General features: G+C 62.6%; 2 protein-coding genes across 2 annotated transcripts; one reads left to right on the top strand and one right to left on the bottom strand.

The window, feature by feature from the left end:
* Positions 1 to 6,129: 6,129 nt before the first annotated feature.
* HES3 (hes family bHLH transcription factor 3) lies at positions 6,130 to 7,308 on the top strand (the record flags this gene model as incomplete). Its single annotated transcript, XM_082659410.1, has 4 exons — positions 6,130 to 6,189; positions 6,279 to 6,374; positions 6,477 to 6,558; positions 6,935 to 7,308. 4 exons carry the CDS (start codon positions 6,130 to 6,132, stop codon positions 7,306 to 7,308), a joined length of 612 nt encoding a protein of 203 aa, XP_082515536.1.
* A 3,794-nt stretch (positions 7,309 to 11,102) lies between these two features.
* Positions 11,103 to 16,047, bottom strand: GPR153 (G protein-coupled receptor 153; the record flags this gene model as incomplete). Its single annotated transcript, XM_082666891.1, has 5 exons — positions 11,103 to 11,768; positions 12,226 to 12,410; positions 13,007 to 13,199; positions 14,932 to 15,361; positions 15,692 to 16,047. The coding sequence occupies 5 exons, from the start codon at positions 16,045 to 16,047 to the stop codon at positions 11,103 to 11,105; spliced, it is 1,830 nt and encodes a 609-aa protein (XP_082523017.1).
* Positions 16,048 to 19,437: the final 3,390 nt, after the last annotated feature.

Genomic DNA, 19,437 nt, shown 5'->3' with positions numbered 1-19,437 from the left:
GTCAGCCCAGTCTGCCTCTGAGTCCCTGGCCACTCTACCTTCCTGTGTCCTTGCAGGACCAGGCAGGAGGCCTGGTGTCTGGAAAGCTGGGTTCAGGGAAGGGTGGAGAGCCTACCTCAGCAGCGTTGTGAGCTCGGGCAAAGCAGCTCTGTGAGCCTCAACTTCCTATAAAATAGGGATCCTGATTTCACGGGTCTCACACCAGTGTTCTGTAAACCCAGTATCATGTTTAAAATGTGCTCAGGGGGCTTCCCTGGTGGCGCAGTGGTTGAGAGTCCGCCTGCCGATGCAGGGGACACGGGTTCGTGCCCCGGTCCGGGAGGATCCCACATGCCGCGGAGCGGCTGGGCACGTGAGCCATGGCCGCTGAGCCTGCGCGTCCGGAGCCTGTGCTCTGCAACGGGAGAGGCCACAACGGTGAGAGGCTCACGTACCGCAAAAAAAAAAAAAAAAAAAGTGCTCAGAAGACATTTGCTAAACTCGGTAGATGGGAACTGAAAGGAGATTTAATGTTTTAAAATTCAACGTCACCCAGTTGCAGCACCATGTGGGAAGGAAGCCTGGACTGTTACTGGGGACTGAGAGCCAGGGTCCTGCCACTGTCCCCTGTTTCTACTGTCTCCCCCCACTCAGGACCTCTCCTGCATCTCCAGGACACCTCAGGGCCACTAGAGGGTGCTCACTGCACCTTCACTCCCGGGAGTGAGTCTGGTCCTGGGGCAGAGGGCTGCTCCCAGGAAGCTCCTTTTCTGGCCCTTGGTATCTGCTCTCCACGCTGACTTATGGCAGGGGCAGTCCCTGTTCTGGGGGGCACAGAGTAACATGTAATGCAGATTGGAAGGCTTGAGCAACTCTCTCTTCTCTGCCCATCAGTTCCTTTTAGACCATACATCTCCATCAGTCCCAACTTGGAGAAGGGAGAAAGAAGGGGGAGGCAGTCCCCTTCCAGGTAGGGCCAGACCAGCGGGAAGGGGAATTTTTAGAAGTCACTAGAGTTGCTGAATCTGTCAGGGCCTGGGGGTTCACAGAGGAGTGATGGAAGGGAAAGGCAAGTAAACGAATGTATGTACACACTGGCATAGACCCAGAGCAACAAAGTCACACGGAGAGATACACAGGCACACAGAAAAACAGTAATTCACAGAGATATAGACAGAAACACAGAGACCTGCTTTCCCACCAGAGAGGAAAGCAATCTGATCAAACATGTCCACTCTGCACCCAGCTCTCCTGTGTCACTCCATTTTGTCCTCCCCTAGGCTAGAGGAACAGCACACCTACAGTAATATAAGAAAATAAAGAGAAACCAGTCAGCCTGGAGATGCCTTGCTTTCCATTTTTTCCCCTCTAAATAAGCATTTGAATGTGTTTTGTTCTAGGAGCTGTGAGGCAAGCACAAAGGGAACCCTTTCTCATGCAGGAAGTTCCCTCTCTAGGGCCTCCCCTCCCCGCCCCCCAATCCAGCCATCCACCCACCAGCTGAGGTGGCTTTCCATCCTGGGCCCAAGTGGGGATCCCTCTTGTTTTAAAAAGCCGTCAGAACCATGTTGACTTTTCCAAGTTAAGCTGCAGGCTGAGGTGAAATTAGGCTCCCTTTTCTCAAACAGGGTTGCTTTACGGAGAAAGAGGAAATGCAGGAAGGGGGAATGCTGCAGAGCAAGCAGGAGAAGGGGCAAGGATGGGTGTTAGCCAAGCAGCTCCACCCACACCAGCTTCCCAGGATGAAGGGCTGGCTCCTGTCCAAGCCTGACACCAAGTAGGAAACAGCTCTGGAACTCTGCCTCTCCCTCCTCCCTGATGGTGGGTGACCTCCTGGGACTCCTTGTCACTCACAGGCCTCTGCCCCATCCACTTCCCACGTGGAGGCCAGGAGGGGCCTGTCCAGTGTGGCTGCAGCTTGCTCTGATCCTCCGAAAGCTGTTTTTTCTTCCCCTCCTCTGGCCATTCCCCACTCCAGGCATGAAAGCACCCCCCACCCCCCCACCCCCGTCTGGTAAATGACTCTCGTAATTTATGAGCAGATCAGCCCAACGTGCATAAGTCATATGTGCACAAAGGGGCCGGGTAAATATTTAAAGATTAGAGCCAGCTGGGGAGAAGCACAAAAGGCTGGGACAGTGAGGGTCTCCCAGAATTCACTCTCTCTGAGCTGGGCCAGCCCGGTTCAGTGTTGATGCCCTCACCGGAGTCCCAGCCTTTGTCCCCTGGAGGGCCCTTGGCTGCCGGGCTATTCGGAGTCCTAACCCAGCCAAAGAGAGTTAAACAATCGCAGCCTCTCCAACCCCATCTGGAGACAATCGGCTGAGTCATTTCTGAGCTTTTGCCGTGTCCCAATAGTTAATTACACGGAGCAATCGCTTCATTCCATTTAGAAGTGCATCCTGGAGGCGGAGGCACATTTCTCCCTCCAGTCACTGCACAGGCAGTGGCCTCCGCAGCACCTAACAGCTCGGGTAGCTTTAAATGCCTGGGGGCTGCAGGAAGGCAGGGGTTCCCATCCAGGGCCTGCATCGTTCTGTAATGTTCTTTCTTTTACCAAAGTCAAGAAAACCAAATGGAGGAACAGAGGGCAAAAGGCACAGGTCACTGTGGGCCTTAAATTCCCCAGCCTGAGGAAGCCACGCGCTTTGAGTAGCCCTGGAAGCCCCCAGAGCTCTCCTGAGTTATAGAAGGAATTTTTCCTGAATGAGCAGAGGGCAGCCTGTGTCCCCCCAGCGCTCTGCCTGGACCTGTGCTCCTTTCCAAGCCCCCTGGGAACCCCAGAGGCTAAAGATGGAAAGGGAGTCGGTGGCCTACATCCCGGCTTGCGTAAGCCGGGTTTCTAAGTTGGTCCATGCCCTTGCCGGCTGCCCGAGAGCGCTTGGTCCTGCTTGCCCTCAGAGAGGACGAGGTGAACCCGCAGCCGCTCCCCCTACGTCGGTAAAACGCCTCCCCAGCCTCTGCACGCGCCCTCGGAGCCCAGCCTGCCTAGGGTGTGTAGGATGCCCAGACGCAAAACTTGCAAACAGACCTGGGGGTCCCTAGCCTAGGTCTCCGAGCAGGATCTCGGTGGAGACTCCGGTCTTTTCCAATGATCTTGCCAAATGCAAAAATCTGCCTTTAACTTACTGGGGGTATCGGCTGCCCAGAAGACTAACCCGAATTGGGGGTAAAGGGTGGCGAGGGTGGCGAGGAAACTGTCTCTGAAGGTGGGTAAAAGGTAAGATGGAATTTGCACAGAGATCCCTTTCAGCCTTGAGTCCCGCGCGACCCTCGGCCAGCTGGAGGCGACGAACGCGCCAAGGTGGCTGTTTGTGGTGAGGGAGCCGAGCGAGGACCCTGGCCAGCCCGGAAGGTGGGGGAGGGGATCGGCCTAGGTGGGGAGACACCAGCTGAGGACCTGCCAGAGGGGGAGGGGCGCAGCGGGCAGTGCCGGGGTGGGGGTCGGGGGCAGCGGAGGCGGAGGCCCATTAAGCCGGCAGGGGCGGAGCTTGACAGCGCGAATTCCTCCCGGGCCGCCCGGGCCGACCTCGCCTGCCGCAGCCAAAGCAGAACATTGCGAATTAGCGCATTTTGCGGTCAATTTTCCACTGCTTAAGAAACACTAAGCCACCCACGTGAGCGGCCCCACCCAGAGCGGCCGGGATCTCGGGACACGGGCTCGAGAGGGGTGGTGGCCCTAGGAGCTGCGGGGGCCAGGGTGCAGGCGGGGGCGTCTCGCGGGCCCCTTTATTGCGGCCCGAACTCTGGAGAGGGGGCGGGCCCGGCGCCCCCGCTGTGGGCCGCGAGAGCTGCGCCGAGGGCCATTGGTTTGCTAATAACGCCGGAGTTGAAAGGCGCGGGCGGCGGTTTATGGGGAGGGATCATAATTAGAGGACAAATTGCCCGGCTGCCCGCGCGGCTCGAGAGCTGGACGGGGATGAGGGGGACCGCCCGAGCGAGGCGCGCGCCCAGCCTCCCTGCAGATGTGCAGCAGCTGGAAGCCCGCGCGCGGCAGGGCGCCCGGAGTTTGGTCCCGAGGGGTCGGGCGGGGGCGCGGCTTTGTGGGGCCGGCACAATGCCCTTAACACTCGGCTGCCCCCTTTGTGCCCGGCCTCGCCGCCCGCCCGCCCGCCCCGCGGTGCCTTTGTACCGCGCCGCCACCGCCCCAAGCCGGAGCGAACCCGCGGAAGCCACTCGGGGCTGGCCGGCCCCGGCGCTTCAAAGCCGCCCGGCGCGTGCCAGCGCCCGCAGTCCCGCCGCGGCCCCGCCACCCGCCCTGGGGCGGGCCCGGCGCGGATCTGACCGGCGGGCCCTGCGGCCGGGGCGAAAGAACACTTTGGAGCCGCTGTCTCCGACGCTTCCGCCTGAAAGGAGGGCGGGGAGCGATTCTCCACTCTGCTTGGCGCCTGGGAACGCCACTGCCGGGCAGGGGGCCCATCAATACCCCGAGCGGGGGTGGATGGGTAAGAGGATGGAGCTGGGGCCCACCAAGGACCCAGCAACTTCCCCTCCACCCCCACTGGGACCCCCGCAAGGGCCAGTTCGTTCAGTCTTCGGCAGCAGGGCTCCACTGCCGAACTTTTGGGTCCTTGCGACTTCCACAGCGCCCTCACAAGCGGCGCTAGGGGCCGCATGTTCACTGAGGCCAAGGGAACTCAGTAAAGGGAGCTGTGTAGGTTTGAACCCAGGGACTCCCGCAGACGTCAGTTTTCCCGTCCCTCCCAGCTCCTGGAGCCCAGCCTCCTGAAGCCCAAGCAGGGACTGCACCGGAGTCCTGTTATAGGGCCTAGCGGGTCGGGGGGCAGGTGTCTCCTCCTCTGAGCTCCTTGGGTCTTCAGCCACAGCCTGAATAGTGAACAGGGGTTGACATCCCGGACCTCCAAACGTGCAGAACGGTGCTCTCCGCAGATGCTCAGTGGTCTTCACCACCACCTCCCATTTGTTGGGACCCAGAGAAGGCCAACGGGCAGGGGTGGGGGGAATAAACTCCTAGGCCTTCCCTGTGAGGGAAAGGTCCTCAGAGCCTGAGTTTTCCAGTCTGCAAACTCAGGACTGGGGGTGGGGGAGGCCTTTCTGACTGCCCTGGCCCGAGGCTGCCTGCAGCTTGCCCTCCAGTTTGAAGAGTGTGGGTTGGGTCCTAACAGGGCCGGAGGGCCCCTGAGCCCAGACTGAACCCCGACGCAGGACGGCTCCCAGTCCCGAGGCCCCAAGGAGGAGGCTGGCTGTGGCCCCGCGGGCGGGCTGCATGCTTTAATGGGACGCATGTTGCTGCTTGGCCCCCGCGGGCCTGCTCTGCACCTGGCTTTGAGTGGCCACAGGCAGAAAATTGCTGCATTGTCCCGACATTAGGGCGAGTAATGTGGCATCGCCGGCGCGGCCCGAGCGTGAAGCCGGCAGAAAGGCCTCGCTGGCGGCTGCTCCCTGCCTCCGCGTCTTCATCAGGCCCGAGGAGGCCCGGTGCTCAGTCATAGTCATTAGTGGGTCTTGCAGCCATCTGGGCCCATGGACCTCTCCCAGTGGGCTTGGTGGTGAGGCCCAGAACTTAGGGAGACTGGGACGGGAGGGGATGGGCGTGGGAAGGAATTCCAGACTCAGGCAGTGGTGAGGGTGAGAGGGAGAAAGGAAAGACTGAGAGGACCTCCCTGGTGGCGCAGTGGTTAAGAATCCGCCTGCCAGTGCAGGGGATACGGGTTTGGTCCCTGGTCCGGGAAGATCCCACATGCAACTAGGAGCAACTAGGCCCGTGAGCCACAACTACTGAGCCTGTGTGCCGCAACTACTGAAGCCTGCGCGCCTAGAGCCCGTGCTCCCCAACAAAAGAAGCCACCGCAATGAGAAGCCCGCGCACCGCAATGAAGAGTAGCCCCCGCTCACCGCAACTAGAGAGAGCCCGTGCGCAGCAACGAAGACCCAACGCAGACAAAAAAAAAAAAAAAGGAAAGACTGAGAAAGGGTAAAGGTGGTCCCTCAGGAGGGAGGAGGGGTCCTGGAGGTGAGGCCTGGACTAAGGGAAGAGAAGAGGCAGAGGGAGGTGGCAAACTTCCCAGTTTGTCCCTCTCTCATCCCCTCCCCCTGGGGGTTCCACAAGTCCAGGACCGCCTCATTGACATGTAAACGAGGTGCCCCTATAAAGGCGGTGCCGCCTCCAGTGGTCTCCGCTACGACAACATGGGCACTGAGTCTGAGACCCAGGGCAGCTCTGGCGGCCCCGCCGGCAACTTCCGCAAGGTCTGGGGTCCTGAGGGCTGCGGGGGTGAGGGGTGAGGCAGAGCGCGAGAGGGCCAAGGCCCTGCCCTCTAACTGCTGCTCACCCACAGATCTCCAAGCCGCTGATGGAGAAGAAGCGACGGGCGCGCATTAATGTGTCGCTGGAGCAGCTCAGATCGTTGCTAGAGAAACACTACTCGCACCAGGTGAGAAAGGGGACTCGTTGGAGGTAAGGGATGATACGATCCCCAGCCTCATCCGCTCCAGCCCAGGCTGCGGTGCTAAGAGCCCTTTCCACGGATCCCCAGATCCGGAAACGCAAGTTGGAGAAGGCAGACATACTGGAGCTGAGCGTCAAGTACATGAAAAGCCTTCAGAACTCGGTGCAAGGTAGCGGGATGGCTTGGGGAGTCGGGCGAAGAGGCGGGGGAACTTGTGGGGTCAGAGCCACGGAGTCTACAAGGCCAGATAAAGGAGGGATGGACGGAGAAGAACTGCTCAGGGCAGTGGGCAGCTGAGTGACAAGGGGGCCCCATATTGCTGTGAGTGGGCAGGCAGCAAAAGCCCGGCTGGCTGTGGAGTTGTAATCCGGGTGGGCGAAGGTCTGGACCCGGGAAGGGGGGAGCGGGTTCGGGCTGACTCCCCTCCCTTCTCTTCCCTCCCCTCCACACTTCTCCCCTCCCTTGCTCTCTCCTCTCTCTCTCTTTCCTTTCCTCCTCCTCTCCCCTCCCTTCCGCATTTCTCTCATCCGCTCCCCTCCCCCCAGGGCTCTGGCCGGTCCCCAGCGGAGCCGAGTACCCGTCGGGCTTCCGCGGCTGTCTACCGGGCGTTAGCCAACTTCTGCGGCGCGAAGAGGAGGGCGGCGACGGTCTGCGCTGCCCCCTGGCGCACGAGCGCGCGGGTGGCAGCACCATGGACAGCGCCAGTTCCGGCCCCGAGGCGCCCGCGCGGCGCGGCCCCGGCGCCCCCCCAGTTTGGGTCCCTGCTCCGGCCGCCGCCGGCTCGCGGTCCCCGCCACCCCGGCTCCTCTTCTCTGGAGGTCTCCCCGGTCAGTCCACCGGCATCCCCGCGCCGCAGTCGGCGTCTCGCCGCTTCGCCGAGAGCCCGGGGCCGGGGCTGCGCTTGTGGCGGCCCTGGTGAGGATCAGGTACGGCCTCGGACTCACAGAGGCCCTCGTCTGGCCTGGGGACGCAGAGACTGTTTTGGACGGCCGGAACTCCGGTCATCGGTTCTGGTCCCGGGACGGGGTGGCCGGGAGGGTGCCGCGTCTCTTCGAACTCGGGGAAATACACGAAGCTACGATTGGACCGGGTTCTGCGCGTCTAGGCATAACCCACCCCCCACCCCAGCCCTACCCACTTAGGCCGGACCCGCTTTCTCCTCCTCCCACCTTCCAGTGGGGCTGGGAGTGGGTGTCCCGGGCTGCGCCCCTTTCCCAGGGCCCCTGGCGGGCAGCTCGTTCCCGCCCCGCGGCCGCGCCGCGGTGGGAAGGTCGCCGGCCGCAGCAGCACAGAGCGGACCCCTCGCAGCGAGGAGAATCGCTGCCCCGCCCCTGCCCATTCAGCCGGCCAGGGACGCCCGGTTCCCACCGGCACAAAGCGCGCCAGGCCCCGCCCCCCCAGCAAGGGGCCCCCATCCCATCCCCATCCTGGACCCACTCGGCTTCCAGGGATCCCCACCCCCTCCGCACGCGGCGCGGCCCACCCGCTGGCGCACGCTCCTAAGTCTGCCCTCTCGGAAGCCCCCTCCTTAGCGACCCTGCCCAGCGCCCGCTCAGCGCTGTGGCCCCGCCCGGTAAGATGCTCCACCTACCGCCCCGGCCACCCGACGCTTGGCTCCGCACGGCTTCTGGTAGGGACCCCGCGCACTGTCGCACCAACTTGGGGGCTGCTAGGGCACACCCCGGCTCCTCTCAAGGGAGAGTTCACTTCTCCCCACTTGGAAAAGACCCCGGCCCCGCAGAGCCCCCGACTCCGGACCTCTGGGGCCTCCAGGGAGCCCACCACCCTTGACAACCCTGGGAGTGCTGTGCGACGGTTTACTCGTCTGAAAATGAGGTCATTGCTGTGCCCGGACTCGAACCCGGGGCTCCCGGCGGGGAAGCCTGGGGGTGGAGGACAGGGACCCTGCCCTGAGCCCAGGAAGAGATCCTAGCACCTCCTCCCACCAGCTTGAAATTCAAAATAAGAACAGTGCGAACTTCTGAAATGGGTATAAAGAGGCCATGAAGGTTCTAATTTCTCCCGTGATGCCTACTTAGGTGAATCTTTTTGAACTACCAACATCAACTTTGTATAAAACGTTTCTCATTTTGGGCTGCCCCTGCCTTGCCGTGTGCTAAACCCGTCCTGGTCAGACCGCGGGGAGAGGGCGACCTAGCTCCCCTACCGCACCACCCAGCGGGCTCTCCGGTGCTGGGGCGGGGCTCCTGCAGTGGTGGTCCCGGGGCGGCCTCTCGGGTCTCAACTTCCCGACACTAATCCTTCTGCAGGCCACCAGGCTCCTGCCGGCCACCAGGTGGCGATCTTACATCGCGGACCCAGGGCACGTCCTCCGAATTCCAACCCAGGCTGGTGGGCGGGTCAACCGGCACAATGGGTCCTCCTCCCCTAGGCACGGCTCCAACTGCTCTGCCTTTCTCGCCCTCCAGAATCAGCCTCACTGGGATTAGTGGTCCCTGAAGCCAAACCTGGGCAGGGGCTGCCATCTGCACTCATAGGTCATCTCCGCCCTTTATTAGGGCTTTGGAACCCACCAGGCCGCTCCATCCTGCTGCTGCCCCAGGTCTGACTCACTCGCTGGGTGGGGCCGCTGGATTTGCCTAGAGAAAGGGGCAAGTCCAACCCAAAGGAAGGGTGCACTAGCGGAGGAATTCAGGACCCAGAGGGAGAGACGTTTAGGGGCAGCTGGCCAGCGGTGCTGTTAGGTTCTAAGTGTTTCCATGAAATCGGCCTCGGATTGCCTGGTGCAAATCATAGGAAGTTTTTATTCGATTCTGTACAGAAGATAAATGCTCAGTTGTCCAAAAAAACTACAAACGGATCCCTGGCTCTGGGCTGGGTGGTGGTATGAAGACAGAGCTCCCTCCACAGTGAACCCAGGGCCAAGCTGCTCTTCAGGGCAGCAAACAGGCCTGGAGGCAAGACAAAGTGAGAGAGGGAGCCCCACGCTCCGGGGGCCTCTGCTTGGGGTCCTCCCTCCTCTTTAATAATTTTGTAAAAACCAGGACTGGAGGGACTTCAGGGGACCACGCCTCCCTGCAAGTATTGCCGTTGGATATGAAGTACACAGATTGGATATGAAAACCCAAGGTGACCAATCGGCCGGCGGGGGTGGGGAACGGTGGCTAACTGGCTGCCTCTGCCCCCACATCACGTTGGTCCTTGAAGGCACAGCAGCGTTGGCGAGGCAGGCCTCCCATGGCTGAGGCTGGACCGGAGGCCCCTGCCTTACTCACCTGTGGCCAGCTCCTCCCGCCAAGTTACCCCACAGCCAGAGACCGAAGGGGCCTCTGAGGGTGAGACAGAGCTGCGTAGTCCCCCCTGTTCTCCCGGCTCCCAGAGGCCTCTCTGGAGCTGGGACCCTGTCTGGAGGGTGAGGAGACAGGCTTGGCCACCTGAGGGGCAGAGGCAGTGCTGCAATTCCAGGGTGCAGAGTAGGAGGGGAGAGGGGGTAGACCAGCTCCTTGCGGGCCCTGGAACCCCCTCCAGATCTTCACATGGAGGGGCCACTGCAGGGAGGCAGGGGGTGGAATGAGACAGTCTTTGCATTCACCCCGGCCCCTCCAGCTCAAAGTCCACAGCTATTCCTGGGCTTCTCCTTAGCCTGAGTTGAGGGTCTTCCTCCACGCAAGACCCAGCAGGCCCTCCCAAGGGCCCATGGCCAAGCCCCGGCCCGCAAGAGGTCTGCCCAGCATGGAGAGCAAAAGAAGACCCCTGCCCCAGGGTGGAGGAAGACTCTTACCAGGGACCAGGCCTTGAACCCAGAAGCTGCGAGGCCTCTGAGGCAAGATCCCTTCCTGGCCAGACCTGCACAGGTTGGGGGTTGGCACCAGGAGAAGGAAGCCCGCTCCCCCTTTGCTTCAGTTTTCTCCACCACGTACCCACGACCTTCGTGGTGGGAGTCACAGAGGTGGCTGACGTGTTGTGCATAGGCAATGGAGGCACAGTGATGAGGGTGGGATGCTAACAGCGGCCAAGGCGGGTGTGTGCCAATGGTGATGGTGCGAGAGTGTTGTGCTTTAGCTTGGCTGGGGAGAGTTCTCAAGGGGGCCAGGGGCACTAAGTGTGGGAGGCCTCAGGCTTGGGGGCCACGCCAGGCCCCTGAAAACTGAGCCCCACAAGGGACCCATGGAGGGTCCTCCACTACTCACTCCCTGTCCCCTCGGTGGCGGCCGGGGCACACAGACCAGGAGACTTGACCAGACAGTCCTGAGAGCTAACATGGTCACCTGCTCCTCACAGATGCGGAAACCAAGGCAGAACAAGTCAGCAGGGGGACCTGCTCAGAGAACTTGGTTTGGGCTCTGAAGACCCCTGTGCTTACAGACCCTCTGTACCCCACCCCCTGAGGTGTGACAGTTGCAGTGCAGAGTGGGAAGTGGCTGCAGTCTGCTGGCTCCTGCAGGGCTGGGCTTTGTTCCGTCCGGCGGTAGCCAGCTGCCCCGTCCGGAGCCCGCCTTTTCCCAAGCCCCAGCCTCACTCTGCCCAGAGGCTGGTCCGTGCCCAGTGTGGTCGTCCGGGGCGGGCGTTGCCCCTCCAGGCAATGGCCGCTTCCCGGGCGGCACACAGCCGCCGCCCCGTCAGGGCTAGCGCAAGTCCAGGCGCCGCCGGCGGCCTCAGCGTAGCCTGCCCCGAGTTAGGATGGCATCTTTGGTGCTTTGGCCCCGTGGGTGGCCCGGCCCGCCTGGAGACTTGGGGAGGCGCCGGCGGGCCCTAAGACGCCGAACCCATCGAGTCCGAGTGCAGCGTGACGTAGCCCGACGACTCCGAGGGCGAGCTCAAGAAGCTGCTGATGCTGCCGCCGCCGCCGCCCGCCGCGCGCAGGCCCCCGGGTTCGCCCCACGACGCGCTCAGGCCGGTCCGCAGGGTCCTGGAATGCGCGTGTGCGGCCGGGCGCGGCCCGGGGCTCCGTTGCGCGCCGCCGCCAGGGGGCGCCGCGTCCCCGCCGGGCTGGGCGCCTTCGCGGGGCAGGGCGCGGACGGGGAAGGGCCCCGGCGAGGCGGGCTGGCGGCGCAGGGCCTGTGGCTCCCGCTCGAAGGCGGTCAGCGCGAAGGCGTCGGGCAGCAGCGAGGCCGAGGCGCAGCGGGCGCCGGGCCCGGCGCGGCGGCGCGGGCTGCCGGGGGGCGAGCCGGGGGCGAGGCGCGGGCCGTCGTCCAGGGCCGGGGGACGCAGCGACAGCAGGCTCTCGGCCGAGCGACGGCGCGGGCGGAAGGGGGGCGCGTCCTCCGCCAGCAGGCCGCCGCGGCGCCGGTCGGGCCCGCCAGGCAGCACCAGGGCGGCCAGGTCCTCGCCAGAGCCCCAGCGCGGTAGGAACGTGGGCAGCGGAACGGCGGCCCACACGTCCGCGTCATCGTGGGAGAAGCGTCGCGTGGGCGGGACCTGTCAGGACCAAGGGGTTAACCCGGGCTGCCCTCCTGGAAAAGGGGGGCCTAGCCTCCCCTCACCGGGCAGGGCCGCCTGAGGTCAGGGACCAGGCCTGGTCCAGGGCACCCTGGTTTAGAGCTGTGAGATTTGGGGCAAGTGACAATCTCTTCAAACCTCAGTGTTGTCATCTGTAGCTTGGGTCAGCTGGGGAGAAGTCCCTTTGAGTAGGGTGCTGAGCCCCAAGGAAACAACACAGGCACCAAATGGACCATCCTCCTAGAGCACCAGCGAACTTGGCCACAGGGGCTGGGGTGCCGCCCATGGGTCCACCTGCACAGGCTCTGTGACCTGGGGCCAGCCCGTCTTGGGAGGATGAAAGCCAGCCCCAGGAGCCGTGGCAGGCGTGAGATGAGCTCAGAGAGGAAAGGCCTTGGAGAGGCATATTTGCATCTCCAGCCCTGGCTGTCCCTACCTGCAGGTACTGCATCTTGTCCTCCTGCAAGGGCCGCAGAGGGTAGAACTGGGGCAGGTCCCCCTCCAGGGCAGAGAGCTCATACTTGGCCGTCCTGTCCAGGGCCACAAAGTCACCCCCATAGCTGTAGTCCAGGGAGCGGTCCAACACTAGGTCTGGGGGGATGCCACCTTCCAGGCTGGTTTCTGCAGGGCGGGGCAGAAGCTTAGGGCCGTGGAAACTTGGGGGCATCCAGGAATGGGTCCCAGGGACCCCCAGAGACACGCAGTGCTGGTGGGCTGGTTAACAGAAAAGGAGAAGGGCGGGGTCCTCTATTCAGATCCTGACTCTGCCACCTTTTAGTTGAGGGCCTGGGGAAGTCACAGACCCTGAGCCAGTTTCCTCCTCTATGGGGGTGAGAACTAGATAGACACAAGGAGCTGACACTGCCAGGTGGCAAGGGCTCAGCCCAGGCCACATTATTGCTGCTGGCAGGGAGACAGGGCCGGTCTACAGGAGCCCCGGGGCAGTTCGCCAGGACCCCTAAGGTTGGAAGCTCCAAGAAACACAATCAGGCTGCAGTCCACAGCCACTCTGTTAACAGAACGTCTGATCAACTGGAACCCTGGGGCGGCCAAGCCATACAGGGGAAGGCCCCGTGTGACACCAGGCTTGAGTCCTTGCGGGCTTTAAGAACCTTTGGGGTAGAACAAGGGGGCTCTGACAGCTGTTATCCCGCGGACCCCCAGTGACCTCACCCAGGCGCCACTCTCCCTGGGGGGCATGCTCAGACCGTCCTCACCATCACCCGAGTCCTCGTCGTTGGCCATGAGGGCCATGCACTTCTCCCAGACAGCCTTGAGGTCAGCGCGGTAGCGGTCGCAGGCCCAGAGGAATACGGGCAGCAGCAGGGCCTGGGTCACTGAGCACCAGAGCACACACAGTGCCATCCAGGGCGCCGAGGCGTCAGCCCACAGGCTGCTGAAGCTCACCACCTGTGGGCACAGGGCTGGGCCTGGCACCCGGCAGGACCCCCATCACCCAGCTTCCCTTCCCGGCCTCAGTTCTCCCACCTGTGGGGCAGGTCTGACTGCCCGCCTGCCGGAGGCGGGGGAGGGGGAGACAGAGGGGGAGGGGGAGACGGACAAAGCCCTGGGGTTTTGGGCAGGAAAGAGACAGAGTGTGAGGGGAGAAGTCCCTGCCCGCCGACAGCCGCTGGTGTCAAGATGAACAGTCACAGCCCCATGTGTGCAGAGCCCTTCACAGTGCAGCAGGTAGCACTGGGCACGGCCTCCCTCATTTCACCCGTGACCGCCCAAGGAGGAGAAGGCGTGGATTACCAGCCCCTTTTTGAGAGCCAGGTCTCGAGTCTCCCAGTTCAGGGACCTTTCTACCATCCCCGCTGCTCCATGGCTAGTGGCCTCCTTGGCCCTGCCCCTACTCTGAGGGTCTAGACCTCAGACCCCAGAGGTCTAGAATCAAAGTAGTTTCTGGGGGTCAGAGGATCCAACCAGGTGGCCTTGGGGTCACCGCCTAGGGACGCCTCATTCCTCTGCTCCCAGGAGAGTTCATTCCCCCACTGAGTGACATAACTATTCCTCTTTCAGAGCAGAAGTGGGCATGATGCAGACATCACGTTGGTTCTTCCATGCGAGCTGTGTGACCCTCAGAAAGATGCTAAACCTCTCTGGGGCTCAGTTTCCTCATCTGTGAAATGGGCCAAGAACACCCCACAGGGTGAGGTAAAGATTCCAGACACTGTACCAGGCCGGCAGCAAGGAGTGGGTTCCACAAACGGCCCTGAAGAGAAGCTGGGGGGCCCTTCCCCCACTGCTGTTCCCGTCTGGCTCTGCAATTTCACACACACATCTTCCCTCTATCATCAAAGGACTGGGGACACCAGGCCCCACTGCACACAGGAGGACTCTACCTGGGGGGTACCTGGCCCACTGAGGGTGGGGCAGAAGGTCACCCCTGACTATGAGGCTGCCACACCACCTGTCACCTTCTGGAGCTTGGGTCCTGCGATGACTCCCTGCCCAGCTGCTAGGATGAAGCCTCTATCTGGTCCTTGCCCCGAGACCCTTCCCTGTCCAGCTCCATAGCCTTCAGGGGCAGGGCTGGAGCCCTATCAGTGGGAGGGCTTGTCTTTGAGTCCAGACGTCATTCTTGGGCTAGGCCTGGGGCATAGCCTCACAGACAGGACCCCAGGCAGCCTCGGGGGACCTTGGACCCTTGCTGGCAGGGTCTTCAGACCAGCCCTCACCTTGACCTTCCTCAGCTCCTGGGATCAAGTCCGACTCCCCAGCACATATTCAAGGCCTTCCCTGCCTCCCGATTCAGGATCAAAGCCAGTTCTGCCACACTAAATCCCTCCTCTGTCCAGCCTGGGACCTGGACCCACCAGAAAGCCTGTGGCGTGTCACCCCACCTTCCATACCCTCTGCATCAAATGGGTCTCACTCAGGTCAGGAAAGTCCCCTGCCGTGTGACAAAAGACCCTGGTCTCTGCAGCCACCTGACGTGGGTTCAGATCCCACCATGGATGCCCTGACTTTAGGCGGGTCATTTGACCTCTCTGAAGTTCAGTTTCCACCTCTGTAAAATGGGGATGATGATGATGCCTCCTGAAAAGATCGGGTGTGAGGATTCAACCACCTAACGCCTGGAGCACGCCCAGCCCCAGGGCTGTCCCAGAGCCCGCGTCCCCCCGCCAGGCTCACCCACCAGCACAGGGAAGCCCATGAGGCAGTCGTATATGACGACGATGGTGGCCACCAGGCCGGTGATCTGCAGCGAGGTCCTGGCGGGCTCGGAGCCGTCGATGGAGGAGCGGCGCTTGCCCTGTGCGTCCTCCACCACGATGGTGGGCACGGTGAAGGCGTGGCGGTCGGCCCGGCGCCCCACCTGCACCGCCAGCGTCTGGAAGAGGGCGATGGCCGTGCAGACCACGCCCATGGCCACGCTGCCGCCCACCAGCAGCAGGAAGCAGACGCCGAAGCCCAGGCCAATCTCAGCCACGATGAAGTGGCAGCCGTGGGTGTAGAAGCGCTCGCTCGTGTCGTGCCAGCCGACGGCAGGCAGTGCCGACAGGATGAAGGACACCATCCAGATGCCCATGACCGTGTGCACCGCCTGCTTCTTGGCGTTGCTTAGCCTGGCATGGGGCGGGGGCAGGACAGAGGGACCTGGCGTCACTCAAAGGGTCTCTCCAGAGGCCCCTGGGGACCGGCAGAGGGTCCTCAACTGCCCCAGCCCCGCAGTCAGCACATCGTCACGTGTCCTTCTCACTGAGCCCTTCTGCACTGGACACTGTACGCACCCACGTACACCTACACGCGCTCGTCCCTGCAACTCCAGCACAGCATGGGTGCGGCACACCGCACAGGGACCCTGTCCCCACACCGAGGGTACCTGCGCGCTCAGGCACCCACGTCCCCCTCTCCAAGGACACCAGATGTTCAGGCGCACACGCCCAGGAACTCACCGGTAGTTGACGGGCCAGCGGACCATCCACATGCGGTGGTAGGAGAGGGAGGTGACGGAGAAGCAGGTGGCCAGGGTGAGGGTGTAGAAGGTGGAGACGAAGACCTTGCAGAGGCCCTCGTTCCATTCGTAGTCGGGGCGCTGGCGCCGCAGCTGCACCACAGCGTAGGTGGCGATGGGCACGGCCACGTTGAGCATGTGGGTGGCCGCGAGCATGCACAGCAGGAACTCCAGGGGCTTCCACTTCTTCTGCTTGGCCCCCACGCTGAGGATGCCCCACGCGTTGGCCAGCAGGGAGAGGCCTCCGCAGGCCAGCCAGCCCACCGCGCTGCCAGGCAGCCGCCGCTCATCACTCATGGTGCAGATGGGAGCTGGCCGGCGGCTGGGACATCCTCCTCAAGCCAGGCCTCAGCTCCGAGCAGCAGCCCTCACACGTGGCGGCCTGGGGACACCAGGGACCGTGAGCATCTGCAGTGGGTTTGGGGGGAGCCAAAGAGCTCTCAGGGACTCTCCCTTGGGCTCTGGCAGTGAAGCTCCTGGGGCTCTTGGGAGTGCGAGATAGAGGGGGTCCCCTCATGCTCCATTGCCTGTCTGGTCCTGGCTTGGGCTGGGCCACTTCGCCCTCCTCTGCCCTCTATGGAACCTCCTGGCTCCCAGGGGGTGTATACAGGGGTGCTCAATAAGTGCACATCCCCTCACCTCCACCTACTCCTGGTCAAGGTGCGGCACCTAGGCTTCCTTCCAGGCCGCCTGCATCCTCAGGGAAGCCGCCAGGCCGGGCCCAGGTGGGCGCTGTGCCGCGTGTGTACCTGGTCCTGTCCCAGAACCAGCCCTCTCACCATCAAACTCCCCAAATCCTCACGCAGCCCACGCGAGGCACCCCCAGTGCATGCTGGGGGCCCTCACTTTCATTGGTCCCACTTCCTTTGGCCAATGAGGACATGCCTGGAGGATGAGTGCCCTGAACCTCCCCTGTAAGGAAGGGATGCTCTGGGGGCCACTCTCGTGCCCACCTTGGGAAAGGGCGGCCTGCTTTACCCAGGTCAGCCCCCAGCAGGCCTTCCGTGGCCGTGCACGCCTGGCAGGCCCTGGCACTACCCCGGGCTGGGGGGTACACTAAGCTCTAGTGTACTAGCCATGTGGCCCCAGCAAAGTCCCTGCACCCACGTCCTACTCTGAAACGGGGACGATGAGGCTTCCTCCAGGGGGAGGCTGGGGTGGACAGACGCCGCATCTCTAGCGCCTGGGGCGGGCCCGGCTGCTTGGGATGCCGCAGGCAGCATGGGACAGTAGCTGGTCCAGGGACCAGAACCTGCCCCCGAGGACAGCCTGTGGATAGGTAGGAACCAGGGACCTAGGACGCGGGGCAGGAGGCACGTGTTGGGGAGCCGCCCCATCCTGCCAGTGGGCCTGGCGGTGAGTCCCCCAGCTTCCCAGCTCGGTGCGTCCCTGCGCAGAGCACTGGCCGGTCCCTCTGACGTGAGGCACCCCACAGCAGGCCCCTCTGGCCACAGCCTGGAGCAGGTGGCGTGGGGGACAAGTGCAGTGCTCAGTGCAGGTCTACTATGTACGCTGCCTACACTTGGGCCTTCTCACCCTCTAGCCTGTGTAATCTCATTGGCTGCAAATTTGTTGCCCCCAACACTTATGGGCACCACTGAACCAGACACAGCCACGTGATCCTTCAGGGACTGTCTCCAGCTTGGGGTGGACAGGCCATTGCAGGCCCCTGGCGCTCAGGACAGGGGAAGTGACACCTCCCAGCCAGCTGCCAGGCTCCCCTGCTTGTCTCGTGCAGGGTGTGGCCTGAGCCCCACGGACACCGAAGGATCTCTTGAGTCCTGATGGGTGTCATTCATCTCTGTGCCCCTGCAGTGGGCCTGTCCAGGCCCCTGACCCACAGGAGGAGTCTAATCTGGACCACACCAGTGCCCACTAAGGGCCTTTTAGCGGGGGCTGGGGGACTTCTGGGGCCAGGGAACTTCCTTCCCAAACATTAGGCTTCTGCTCGCAAAGCTGCCGCCCCTTCCCCACCCCAGACCCAGCGTGGGGGGTGAGGTGGCCCTGCTGAGCCCTCCACCAGCCGTTCTGCTGTCCAGCAAGCCTCCTTGACTTCAGCATACAGAGGCCACTCGGTGTGGGGTGAAGAGCTGTTAGACTCCAGCTTTAGCTCCCCAGCCAGTCACGTGACTCAGCTGGGCCTCAGTTTTCTCATCTGTACGTAGACATGATAGTCCCTATCTGCCTCGAGAAGTGTGTGGGTAGCCGGTAAGCTATGCCAGGGAAAGCGCTTAGAATGGAGCCAGGCACGCAGTAAGTGCTCAATAAATGCTTGCCACGTAGATGTCTGTACCAAAGACCTCCCTGCTCACTGAGCTACGCTGTCTCTTCAAGACACTGAGCTCAGAGGTGTGCACGAGCCTTAGACCTGCAGGCAGACGCACAGTCACCCCAGCCAGAACCTGGGACAGCCCAGCTTGGAGGGTAATGAGGCTACACACAGCCAGGTGGGGTGTCTGGCAGCCCACCAGGGGTCCAGAGCGGGCAGAGGCTTACATTATCGAATAGAAAACCGGATTTGGCATGCACGTGGCGGGCTGCCATCTACTTCTACTTGCATCGCGCCGCCTTGGCCGTCAGATTGGGAGGCCTTCCCTCAGAAGCCCAAGCAGGCAGGCTGTCTGACTCTTGTGACCCTGCGCCTGGCCCAGCCCACACTGCCCACCTGTTGATTGCTGGTCCAGAGTGGTAGGGAAGGTGCCACAGGCTGCCACTGGTACAACCCTTCCTGGTGCCGGTTCTTCCCTGAGTCTAGCTGAGCAGTGTCTCACTGCAGGGAAAGGCCCTAGGTCTGTGTGGGCAGGAGAATGTGCCCTACAAGTAGAGGGAGGAGGCAATCCTCCTTCGAACAGGCACACTCCCCTCAGTTCGCACCCCCAGTGATCTTGTCTGAAGGACTGCCATCGCTCCCATTTTACAGATGGTTAAGGGGAGGTAACCAGGCTCTTAGGTTCCCGAGCCAGGATCCAAACTCCACTCGCCTGACATCAAAATCCTGATGTCTGAAACATTAAAATGCTCAGAAACTTGGCATTTTTTTGTTCCTTGAGCTGAGGTTGTCTTTCTGGGCCTCCTGCCCCTGCAAGATGGGTCCTACTGTCCCCACAATGCAGATGGGAACACTGAGGCTCAGAGCCCAGTGCAGCACAGGGAGGAAGTATGGAGGCGGCTTTATGGACTCCTGAGCGTGGTGGTCCTGCGATGGGGGAGGAGTGTCACCGGGGTGGGGTGGAGAGCAAGGTCTCCAAATGCAGAGTGAGAGGGGGCTGGCTCTGCGGAAACAAGGAGACCCCCTTCTTCCAGGCTGGTGACACCTTCTGTTCATTCTCAATCACAGGGAGCAGGGGACACTAGGGTCCAGGCCCCAACACTCCAGGGGTGTTACCGCCCCCTATTGGGAAGTTTCTCCCGCAGCCCACTCAGGCTCCGCAGCATTTCAGGACTGGGCTTCCCGCTCCACCTGGATCCCGGAGACGCTCCCTGCCACCCCCCGCGCCCCCCCAGGACACCGCAGTGCAGGCTGCAGGTGTGGCGGACCTGGGACCCACCGGACTCTCTCCGCAGGGTCTGCGGGCGGGGCTCCGGCGTGACGTCGCGGCCCCGGGCCAATGAGGCCCCACGGCCCCCGGGCTCTATTGCGCAACAAAGAGAACCCAGAACTTGAAAGGATTCCCGGGCTCAGGCTGC

The sequence above is a fragment of the Grampus griseus genome (assembly GCF_964374135.1).
Source record: "Grampus griseus genome assembly, chromosome: 1".
NCBI classification, from domain to species: domain Eukaryota; kingdom Metazoa; phylum Chordata; class Mammalia; order Artiodactyla; family Delphinidae; genus Grampus; species Grampus griseus.
Note: the sequence above shows the minus strand (reverse complement) of the source record. Positions and strands in the feature narration are given on the sequence as shown.